We start from the raw sequence: 12,503 nt of genomic DNA, 5'->3' as shown, positions 1-12,503 counted from the left end.
TACTATGTATGCCTTTTTTTATAATGCCCAAAGGGGGAGAATTTGATGTAATTGGAAATTTTTATTGTGGATAATCTGTGATTGTGATTGTACAACATGGTTTTATTAATCATGGTTGTGCATCATCAAAAACGGGGGAGATTGTTGATAGGGGGAGCACTGATTTAGCTGAACCCACAATCTCAGTGATAACTATGTTTTTGATGATGACAACACATAATTAATAATAACACATATGTGTATTATGTTATACATGTCATATGCTTTTGCTGAATTTGTTATATCTGTAAAAGCATATATGTGAACTTTATTGTGTTGATTATAGCATACCACTGTGATTGATATGTGATTTTATTTGTGTATGCATAACATATGTTTTTGGAAATGAAAAAAACCACAAGCACTATTGTTGAACTTTAAAGTGTGGCAAAACAAAAATTTTAAGTCGATTACATTATTGTTCAAATTGATTAAAACTCGTGGATTTGCACAAATTTGTTTCAAGTGTGCTGTGATGAATTTTGTGAAGAAAAGTTTTCAAAAATAAGCTAAGTGTTTCGAATTAATCGATTGCATTCAACTTGTATTGGACTAAGTTTGTTGTTGATTTGAAAACTGTTTAAATGCTTGACATAACTGTCACAACAGTCATATTTTTAAATATGTTGACCAAGCATTTATGACAAATCGATTATATTAATTGCGCATTTAATTAATGCATTTGACTGCTATTATTATGTTACAATTGTCAAATGTATTTGACTACATTAATAGCCTAATCGATTAAAATGCGTCTATTTTGTGACATACTATATATTGACGCATGATTTGATTTTCTGTAAGAAGAAACGAGGAGAAGAGAATTAATTTTTACATTTTCATATCTTTCAGTGTACTTTGTGTGATCTTACAAAAAAGAAAGAAAAAACTCCAAGAATCAAGAACGACCGTGGTGATCGAAGTCTTGAAGGTTTCTTGTGTAGCAAGGTTGATCTCTTTTTTGGAAATGTATGATCTTTCTGCACTCAAAGGTGTTTTGTCCATGATCAGGAAAGCATTGGCAAACGCTTAGAATTGCTGGAGTTCCCTGTGGTGTATACAGGAAGAAGAACTGTGTTCTTGACTTTGAGGGTGTCTCAAAGGGTTTGATAGCAGAAGAGGGTCTTTTTGTTACGTCTCTTGTTGTTGTACTTCCTATATTTAGATTAGTGGGTTAGAGAGGTGTTTTACATTTTAATGTGAGGCCGCTGTAAAAACCTTGTTGTAAAAACCTAGATCTTTATAGTGCATTGGCTTCCAACTCAGGTTGATTGGAAGGACACTGGATGTAGGCTTGGCCGAACCAGTATAAAAAGCAGCGTTTGATTTCTTTGATCCCTATCTCTGCATATGATCGATTAATCTGTCATTGCATTCAATTAAGTTTACTGTTGTATTACATACAAACTTACTTGCGTTTCAAGAAAACTTCAAAGACATCCTTCTTTGCGAAAAAGATTTTGAAAGCAAACGATTTTACGCATCATTAATTCAACCCCTCCTCTTGGTGTGAGAAGCTAAGCACTCATTTTTTAACATTATTGGTTACCCTTTAACTACATCAACGACTGTCTTTACCGATCGGTTACTGAGTTGTTAATATGTTGCCCGCCAGGTCCATTAGCCTGATGGGTATCCACACAGTACAAAAACAAAGGCAATGGTTAACTTCGAAAAGCGGAAACACCTAAAATTATTTTCTAGAAAATTTCCAATATGTACTAGAAAACTGGAAAAGGCCTTTATCTCTTATTTGATAGGTTTAATATTTCGGTAGGTCTCTATTTTCGTCCAGAATCTCAAATAGGTCCCCTTCTTTTTCGGCGTCTCAATTGAGTCCTTATTTTGTGAAAATTGCATCAATTAGACCCTTATCGTTAAATTGGACCTAAAGAGTTAATGTATACTTGACGTGACACAATGGACTGTGTTTTTAACTAACGTGACTGAATTATGTGGATTTGGGTTATTTTAAAATTATTTGAAAGTTTAAATTATTTGACTTTATTTTCTTCTTTGCCCTCATATGTTTCTCTCTCTTCTCTCTCATTCACCAGAAATCGAAATCATTTGCTCCTTATGTTTCTCTATCTTCTCTCTCATTCACCAGAAACTAAAAAAAGAAAATAATTATTGCATCTCTTAAAATAATTACAATAAAAAAATCTGGTAAAATAGGAAAGATTCTATTAGATTTCCATCTCCATTTTTTTTTTCCAAAAATTCCTATTCACCATCATCGTTTTAACTCCCATCCAACATCAGACACAACCAATATTCATCTTCATCATCACAACTTCATATTCCATTTTTCATTTCTCCTCTATTATTCTCCATGGGCATCAATCATCGTTGTCTTTTTCACCATGATTTTTCACAAACACAACAGTTCTAATCTTCTTCTCATCCCATTCATTAATTCCAACCCAATATTAATGGTTTTACTATGATTGATCATATTTACTATTCATATTTTCCTTCCTCACCGTTAACAGCCCCTTCATCACGCAAACATTGCTTTTCAATGCTAGAAAACCATCCCCATTCATAGCAACCCCACCGCACCCCTCCTCACTTCTCAAACCCCCAACATCTTCCCCAACCTCCTTCGCTTACTTTGAACCTCGAACCACACTCCCACTTTCTTGCATAAGAGATAAACTCGGTGCCATGCTGTCGCTTTCATCCGTTCCCATTTGAAAAAGATCAAATTTTTCTCAACAAAAATCAACCTATTATGAAAAAAAGAACACCCAAAAACATGTTAATATGATCACAGAGTAAAATCACACAGAGGGAAAACATAAGAGTGCCAATGGCCAGTGGCCACCTCCAATCGCTGCCGAAATGGCGGTGGTGCTGTAGAGGGGAAAAATGTCGGTGACATGGAGGAGGACTAGCGTGGTCGCGGCTGAAGCCTTGAGCAGTGCGGTGTTGTCATCGGTGGAGGCTACGTGTGAATCCCGATTTGGGGCTTAGTAGAAGAAAAATGGAATGGTGTCGCCGACAACGGGCTCGAATCAACAATGGACACAGTCGATGGAAGATGGTGCGGTTGCCAGAGGCGATTAAACCGGTAGTGCTTCAGGTGAAGGGTATGGCTCGCATATTGGGAGAAGGAGAAAAGGGACACACGTGCTTGATGAGGAAGAAGAAGCCTCATTGCGAAGAAGGCAACATGAGAAGAGAATGTTGCCAGAGGCTTATTTGGCCGCGAGCTGGTGTCAAATCAAGGGAAAATTATGAGCAATTTTTTTAGTTGCAGACACTAGTTTCAATCCAGTTTCAATCTATTTCGTTTCCAAACCCTAATTGCAAGTCCTGTTTATGGTTGCCCGTTTATGTACTTTACAATCAATTCTTGGGTTCTTAAGGTAAAGTTGAAATTGAAAATTGCTTAAGCACTAATCAAATAAACTTTTTATTAAGAACTTATTTCAGAACAAAATAAAAAATCAAATAATTTAAACTTTCATTAACTAAAGATGGATGGAGAGAAGATAGAACATAAAATAATTTTAAAATAATTTAACTTTCAAATAATTTTAAAATAACCCAAATTCACATCATTCAGCTACGTTAGTTAAAAAGACAGTCCACTGTGTCACGTCAAGTATACATTAACGTTGTTAGGTCCAATTTAACGGTAAGGATCTAATTGATGGAATTTTCACAAAATAAGGATTCAATTGAGACAAAAAAAAGACTTATTTAAAATTCTTAACAAAAATAAGAACCTACCGAAACATTAAACCTATTTAATATTAAATCTAACAAACAACATAACTACAACCAAACTGGAAATGGTTGGTAATTGCTGAGGGAATTCCTAAATTCATCTATAATCTTTACAAACGAGAAAATTATTAATAGATTTTATGTCATTTTGTTGAAAAATACAAATTATCAACGAATTTTAGATTTAACTCGTTATTAACGAATAAACCGTTAATAATATAATATTTTTTGTACTGTAAAACACAACTTTTAATCAAGAATGAAACCTTAACATCCTTTATATGTTCTTCGTCGTCAATAGTGTAGTTTGCCGAAAGTAGAAAGAAAAACTCGTTTGCAATTTAGGACTTTTTCAAAGAGTTTTACGTTTAACTTATATAGGTGTCATATGTAAATTTTGAAATTTACATATATTAACTTCAAGTCATATGTAATTATGTTTGATATATAAAAGTGAAATTTCAATTTACTTATAAAACTCAAATATAAATTTCAAAATTTAGGTCTAGTATTTCCATGTCAAACAAAACATTTGACCAATCAATTACAAAATTATCACCACTTATATTTTATGTCTCATCTAAATAAGTGAAACGTAAATTTAGTAACGTAGATAGTTACTTTTGTGTTTGTACGATCATACTCTAGTTGCTTTTCTTATATCCATATAACCAGGTAAGTTTTTTAATGGTTTCTAGAAAATCAAATTTTTTGACAACAATTTCCTACCTAAACTCACAGGAAATAATAAAAAATACAAAATGATGTCCAAAATTCAACCCTCGGAACCAAGTCTCAACAGGAAAAAACACCCCAGAAAAACAAAGGCAGATACAAATTCAGCCTCTCATGAGCGAATTATAGTCAAATAATAAAGTGATATACTTTAAAAGTCGGTGCTGAAAGTTTGCGCATCTCTGTTGACTCTATTTAACGCTGCTGAAAGTTGAAGGACGACGGTGTTCACTTTCTTTTCTACATATGTCTATATCTTTAAAGTCAATCTATAAATGTTTTTTTTTTCAAACGTTTTTTATTTTTTAGTTAAATATAGTTTTAATCTGACTTGAAATTAAAATTTATACATGTTTCAAATTTTAATATAATTTATCTAATTCAACTACTTTTTGTTTAATATATTAATACATCTTGACGGGTGATCCAATAGCGAGCTGATAACGGATGGAACAATATGTCTAGCAAAGAACAAATATCGCTAGGATAAACTCTAACCATGTTAGAAGTGAACTTTAAACCTAATTCAATCCTACAAAACCGGTTTGTAGGATAGGTTTGCATCACTTATAAACTATGAATTGTCTTCATCTCTAGTCGATGTGGAACTTCCAACACAACCCCTCACGCCGAGGTATATACATCTCGAGCGTGGGATTAGACATTTTTAATGGATGGTCCGATAGCGGGTGAAACATTTGTGGGGTTGAGTTAGGCTTAAAGTTCACTTCTAACAAAATTATTTATCATTTGATACATTTGAATTTAAATATTAATTTCAAAACATGGTTTAACAAAAAAGTTTTATGCTATTAAATTAAAAAAATTATATACATTTATTTTTTAAGTTTTAAAATAAAAAATATCAAAATTTAATACTATGAATTGCAATTTTTCATCTATAATTAAAGATGTGGATTTATAATGAGTCATGATAGCATCAAAGCCCATTACATTTAAGATATAAAACTACTGTGTGATGGAAATGTTTACTCAACCAATTAGGAATAATGAGTACAGAGGATCAAGTTTGGTAAATTTTAAAATATTACTTAACGACAAGAAATTGATAGATGTATCTCAAAAATGCATTACAGAAAGAAAACAAAGGCAATGGTTAACTTCAAAAAGCCGAAACACCCAAAATTATTTTCTAGCAAATTTCCAATATGCCCTAGAATATGGAAAAAGGCCTTCTTCTCTTATCTAATATTAAATCTAACAAACAGCATAGCTACTAAAAGTATGAACTTAACTCAAGGATTAGTCTAATTTATTTTTGAAAAATCTCATTTTAGATGAGTTTCTTAAGTGGAGGTTAAAAAAATTCCAACTCCCAAAACCTCCTCTTAAGTAATTTAGAGTCAGAATTTTATTAAATAATTTAACATGTTATAATTAAAAATAATTATTTTGCATATTTTTTAATGACATTTTCATTTTCTTATTTTTTATGATATGTTAAGTTTCTTTTGAAAAAAATAACCTTCATAATCATGCTAATAATATAATAATATATAATATCACATAATTTAATTATTTTAAATATTTCAAAAAAATACTTTTGACGTTTAAATTTTTAGTAATTATAAGAAAAAAATTAACTTTTAAGAATTCGCTTCAATACTAAAATAATTATTATTATTATAAAATATATATTACTTTGATTGAAATATTTATATATAATTTTTTGAAAAATTAAAAATACTTATATTTGTAACACATTGATAATTAATTATATTTTTTTTATATTCAAAATAAATATTCTTTTAAGAAAAGAAGATTCATGAATGCATTGGTTTTGCTCAATTTTTATATAGATACTTGACTCGTGTATATTTTTAATAAAATCTTTTTGATCTGTAATTTTTTCTAGCCCTATATAGATCAAAATTAAATCATATGATAAACCTACTCACATGTCTAATAACAACTACTCATGCTTCAAACTTTCAGTAATAAAATGAGAAAACGAATACAAACGTGACATATTTTAAAATCAACCTTTAAATTTTAATGTAATTTACCGTAGTTAAAATCCCTCTAACCCCTTTTATCACTAGATTCTGTAAATTACCAGCTCTACCCTTGTCAATCTCTCTTTTTGCCGTTATGTTTAACTGTTTTTAGAAAAGTTTTTGTAATTTTTAGAACATGAATTTTGGTTTTTTCTCATTCTTTCTCTCTCTCTCTCTCTTTTTAATAGATCATCGGCGTCTTAATTAGGTTAACGCATCACAATTTTACATTTATTTATTTGACACAGGATATAAAAATAAAATGATTATAAAAATATAAATTTTTATATATAAAAAAATAGGATAAAATAAACCTACAAAATTTAGATATATCAAATAATCATTCCTATGTGTAATATCCTCTACATGTACATATCATTATCTTCCGGTGCATAAGAATTATCTTAGACATTTAAATTTTATTAATAAAATTGCCTGCTTTGACCACAAAAACCAAACTTCCACACTTTTGCTTTGACCACTTTACTAGTGGTGCCGAGTCATCAATATTTCAGTTTCCTGCTTTCAGAGTTTTATTTGATATTGTCGACTTTGTTGCTCATCGACAACTCTGTTCTTTGTATTCTGACACTCTTCTGCAGACATGTTGGGGTTGCCTTTTACTATTGTTTTCCTCTTGACTGCAGCATTTGCGGTGTTATGTTCATGTGGCCATGCACCACTTGGTTGCAATGAAGAAGAAAGGCAAGCTCTTCTAAGGATCAAAGGAAGCTTCAAAGATCCTTCAAGCCTTTCATCTTGGGAAGGAACTAGTTGTTGCCAATGGAAAGGTGTAGGTTGCAATAATCTTACAGGCCATGTTGTCAAGCTAGATCTCAGAAATCCTTGTTATCCCTTACAAGGAGATTTTCAACCAAACTGTAAGTTTTACGATCATGTCCTTGAAGCTCAACATGTTCACCCTTCTATATTGCAGCTTAAATATCTAAGTTATTTAGATTTGAGTGGAAACAGATTTCACAATACTTCAATACCAGCGTTCATTCAAACGCTGCAGCATCTGCAATTCCTTTATCTCTCTGATAGTCATTTTAGTGGTAGGATCCCATACAATCTTGGGAATCTCACAAAATTGATCATTCTTGATTTGAGCTTCAATCCTCTTTTGTATGCGGATGACTTCTACTGGATTTCTCAACTCTCATCCCTCCAATACCTTTACATGAGTGATGTGAATCTTGATAAAGCACAAAATTTGTTGCAGTCACTCAACATGCTTCCTTCTTTATTAGAAATAGATTTGAGAAATTGTGGACTTGATAAATTGCACACCCATCAACATATTAGCACCACAAACCTTTCCAGACTGCAAGACCTCAATCTAGCAGAAAATGGACTTAAGACTTCGTTTCTGGATGCTTTTCAAAATATGACTTCCATTGCAGTCATTGACCTTTCTCACAACAACCTGAATTCCACTCCCTTCTGGTTGGAAACCTGTGCTAACCTCGACAGTCTATTTCTTGATAGTAATGCTCTTTATGGCTCACTTCCATCTGCTTTGCAGAATCTGACTTCCCTGGTTTATCTCGACCTTTCACAAAACAAGTTTGATTCTGTTCCCGGGTGGTTAGGTGAGTTAAAGGGTCTTCAATATCTCAGTCTTTCAGGTAATGATATAAATCATATTGAGGGATCTCTGGCATCTCTTCTGGGAAACTGTTGCCGTCTTCAACAATTAAATATGTCAAGAAACAAAATTCAAAGTGATGCACTTGGAAACCATATAGAGTTTGAATGCATTAGGCACCATTTAATACTTTTGGATTTAAGTCACAACGAATGTAATGGTCATTTGCCAGCATGGTTGGAACAGCTTGAAAATCTAAGATCGTTGATTATGACTGACAGTAATTTGGAGGGATCACTTCCTTGTGATATATTAACAAAACTTGTCAATCTGGAGAATTTGGTGCTTTCCAACAATAACTTCACCGGTTCTCTTCCTGACTGTATCGGGGAACTTGTCAGTTTAAAGATTTTAATTCTTTCTTCCAATCATTTTGATGGGATCATTCCAAGGAGTTTAGTGCAACTTGTAAGCCTAACAGATTTAGATCTTTCCCGAAACTCTTTAAATGGTACCATTCCTCACAATATTGGTCAACTTCAAAATTTGTCGACCCTCTATCTTTCTGAAAATAAGTTACATGGAAACATTCCTTTCAGTCTTAGTCAGCTTCTAAACCTTCACAACTTAGACATATCCCTAAATGATCTGGAGAATTTGGTGTCTGACATAAGATGGCCCAGGCAACTTGTCTACTTAAATCTCACCGATAATCGTATCAGCGGGTCACTTCCCCAAAATATTTCTGATAGTTTGCCCAATGTCGGTTACTTGCTTCTTGGAAACAACCTTATAAGTGGTCCCATTCCAAACTCATTGTGCAGAATAGGCTCCTTGTACAATCTTGACCTTTCAGGAAACATGTTAGTTGGTGAAATTCCTAATTGTTGGAATGTTACTCAAAGACTCGGTGTCATAAATTTGGCATCCAATAAATTATCAGGTGTCATTCCTAGCTCTCTGGGTAATCTACCCACGTTGGCATGGTTACATTTGAACAATAACAGCCTTCATGGGGGCTTTCCATCATCTTTGAGAAATTTAAATCAACTTTTAATTTTGGATGCTGGAGAGAACCATTTGTCTGGGATTATCCCTTCATGGATGGGGAATATCTTTTCCTCGATGCAGATTCTAAGGCTACGGCAAAACAGGTTGAATGGAACAATTCCTTTACAATTGTGCCAACTTTCTGCACTGCAAATTTTGGATCTTTCAAAAAACAACTTGATCGGTCCAATCCCTCATTGCATCGGAAATCTCACAGGTATGGCCTCAAAAAAGAATATTGCTGTAAATCAACCTACTAGATCGGTTGAATGGTATGAACAAGAAGTTAGAGTGTTCACGAAAGGAAGAGAACTTGAGTATACGAGAAATCTAAAACTCGTGGTCACATTGGACTTGTCAAATAACAATTTGATTGGATCTATTCCAGAAGGAATAACATCACTTGGTGCATTGCTTAGCCTAAATCTATCACACAATCGTTTGTCAGGACATATTCCAAAAAGGATAGGGGACATGAAATCCCTCGAATCTCTTGACCTCTCTCATGACCAACTTTCGGGTGCAATTTCAGAAAGCATAACTAGTTTAACTTGGTTAAGCCACTTAAATTTGTCCTACAACAACCTTTCAGGACCAATTCCCATAGGAACTCAATTATCAACCTTTGATGATTCTTTTATTTATGGTGGCAACACATTTCTGTGTGGACCTCCCCTGCCAAATAAGTGTTCTGATGATAATTTGCAACGTGACAATGACAATGAAGAAAAATATCAGAAAGAGGATAAAGTAGAGAAATTGTTGTTTTACTTTGTCATTGCACTTGGTTATTTTATTGGATTTTGGGCTGTGACTGGAAGCTTGTTGTTGCGGAGAAGTTGGAGGCTTGCTTACTTCCAATATATTGATGAGTCTACACGCAGGATAAAAGTTTCCTTGGCAATACATTTAGCAACTTTTAAGGAAAGATGGACAGGAATCCATGAGGCTGAGTGACAAATTGTGGTAGTGTTTATGCATTCTGAATCTTTTACTCTCTTGGACGATTTCGTGTTTATTTTTCTTGATAAGTAATTACTTCGACTTTGTAAATCAGTAATAAATACAACTTGTAGAATTTATTGTTTAACTAATAATTGCTAAAATGTTGCATGTTATATATCCTTTTCCAATTCCCAAATAATCTGAGTGATACATCCTACTCTACTGTCATTTAAGGTTGATGTTCTGGTGACTTGAGTAATAGAAATATATAATAATAATTATTATTATTATTATTATATAATTTAGAGTTTCAACATGAAGAAACGAGTTCGTATTTACTGACTCTTGAAAAAGTTTTTGCCTACACCACTGTTGTACATAAATTTTATACATTGTCATATAATATTGCTTTTTTTATTAGAAAATTAAATACTGAAAAATAGAATTAAAATATAACACCTCAGTGATAAAAAGAATACCATGTGTGGGAAATACTAGATAATTAATTCATTTAGTTATTTTTCATTTTTAAATTAAGGAGTTCTTAGAGCAATAGGTTAAGATAATTTAGGGTGTGTTTAGATGACGGAGTGAATTTAAGGGAGAAGAAGACAATGTATTTGAAGAAATTTGAGATTAAATTGTGTGTTGTTTCTTTGAAGAGATATCAAGGTAATTGAAAATAGATTTAAAAGTAAAATTTGTGTAAAATTTGACCAATGAAATGAATAAAAAAATATTTTAATTGATAAAAAAATAAGATTATCAAATTTTCCTTAGTAGTAATAGTAATATAAAATTATATTTATGAAAAACATATTTATTGGTAAAAAAATATTTTAAGTAATAGAAAAAAGGAAAATTAAAAAAATTAGAATAATATAATTTAGTCATAAGAATATAATTTTCTAATTAAAATTTAATTTTTTAAAAATATAATTTAGTGATAAGTGGTTTAATTTTATCTTTTTGTATTAAAATTGAATATTCATGATAAACCAAATAATAAAGTGAAATTAAAATATTACATGAGATACAAAATATAGGCACATAATAAGTTATCGTTATATTTATCATAATTCATATTAAAGTTTAGTAAGCAACTTATTCAAACAATATTGTGTCAGCATCCCTATTATACGACGTGTACGAGATGAGTGTGAAGACAGAAAATTGAAGCACTATCTGAATAAGTTATTGTCTTCAATGTTCATTGTCTTTAACAAGTTACGAATTTCATCTAGAGTATGTTGAGATGAATGAGTTCTAGAAATTTGGTTGTTTGTGGTTATAAGCAAAGATTTTGGCATTTCACGGCTATAATTTATCGGTCAACAATGGCAGACAATCTTCTTGTTTCAATATTTGCTTTCTCCATTTCGTCAATTATTCTATAATCTATGATTTGAAGCTTAATTAGTAAGTGTAAATAACAATAAAAAAAGTTGAACAAGTTTTGTGTAATAAAATATAATTAAAGTTTATGTAATATAATCAAGCGAAGAGATAAGTTCATGTAATATAATGAACCGAATAGATAAACTGATGTAATACAATCATGCAATTAAAATCCTCTTAATCTTCTTATTTATAAAAAATTAAGTTCACATTGAAATTGAATTTAGTCAATTGTTGGTTCATGTCTAGAGATAAGTCGACTAAGTTATCTTCAATTTACTGAACACGTCCTTCCATTTATTCCATATTGTTAAAAAAAGAAGTGTTTCGTTTCTCACACCAAGAGGGGGGCTGAATTGGTGTTGTATAAAAATGATAGTTTTTTAAAATCTTTTTTGCAAAACAGAAAGTCTTTCAACTTTTCTTGAATCGTAAGTAAGAATATGTGTAATGCAGCAGTTCACTTAATCGAATGTAATGACAATATAATCATTTAATGTAGAAAGAAGGGATAAGAAAATTCAAACACTGAGTTTTTATACTGGTTCGGCCAAGCCTACATCTAGTGTCCTTCCAATGAACCTGAGTTGGAAGTCAATGCACTATATAGATCTGAGTTTTTACACCAAGGGCTTTACAGCGACTTCATGTCAAAATGTAAATCACCTCTCTAACTCATTAATCTAGCTATAGGCAATACAACAAACAGACAAGCAGCAAGAACAATCCTCTTCTACTGTCAACCCCTTTGAGACACCATCAAAGTCGAAGAACCATGTTCTTCTTCCTGTAACACCACAGGGAAACTAGCAACACTCAGCGTTTGCCAAAACTTTTCCTGATCAAACAAAATGCACCTTCCTGTGCAGAACGATCAGACTTTGTAGTTCTTGATTCTTGGAGTTTTTCTCTCTTCTAAAAGACGTTCAATCAATCACTGAAAGCCTATATGAAAGTGTAAAATTATTATTCTCATCTTGAATTCAAAT

General features: G+C 32.0%; 1 protein-coding gene across 1 annotated transcript; it reads left to right on the top strand.

Moving 5' to 3' along the window:
* The first annotated feature begins 7,081 nt into the window (after positions 1-7,081).
* Positions 7,082-10,289, top strand: LOC124843033 (uncharacterized). The gene has a single exon (XM_047319655.2). The coding sequence runs from the start codon at positions 7,135-7,137 to the stop codon at positions 10,126-10,128; it is 2,994 nt and encodes a 997-aa protein (XP_047175611.1). The 5' UTR covers positions 7,082-7,134; the 3' UTR covers positions 10,129-10,289.
* The last annotated feature ends 2,214 nt before the right edge of the window (positions 10,290-12,503 follow it).

Source organism: Vigna umbellata, chromosome 10, assembly GCF_029865625.1.
Source record: "Vigna umbellata cultivar VRB3 chromosome 10, Vumbellata_1.0, whole genome shotgun sequence".
In the NCBI taxonomy this organism is placed as follows: domain Eukaryota; kingdom Viridiplantae; phylum Streptophyta; class Magnoliopsida; order Fabales; family Fabaceae; genus Vigna; species Vigna umbellata.
The sequence above is the reverse complement of the archived record's forward strand: the minus strand, read 5'-3'. Positions and strand labels throughout refer to the sequence as shown.

Excerpts from the sequence above, each read along its gene's own strand:
- LOC124843033 (XM_047319655.2), top strand. The coding sequence starts at position 7,135 with ATGTTGGGGTTGCCTTTTACTATTGTTTTCCTCTTGACTGCAGCATTT.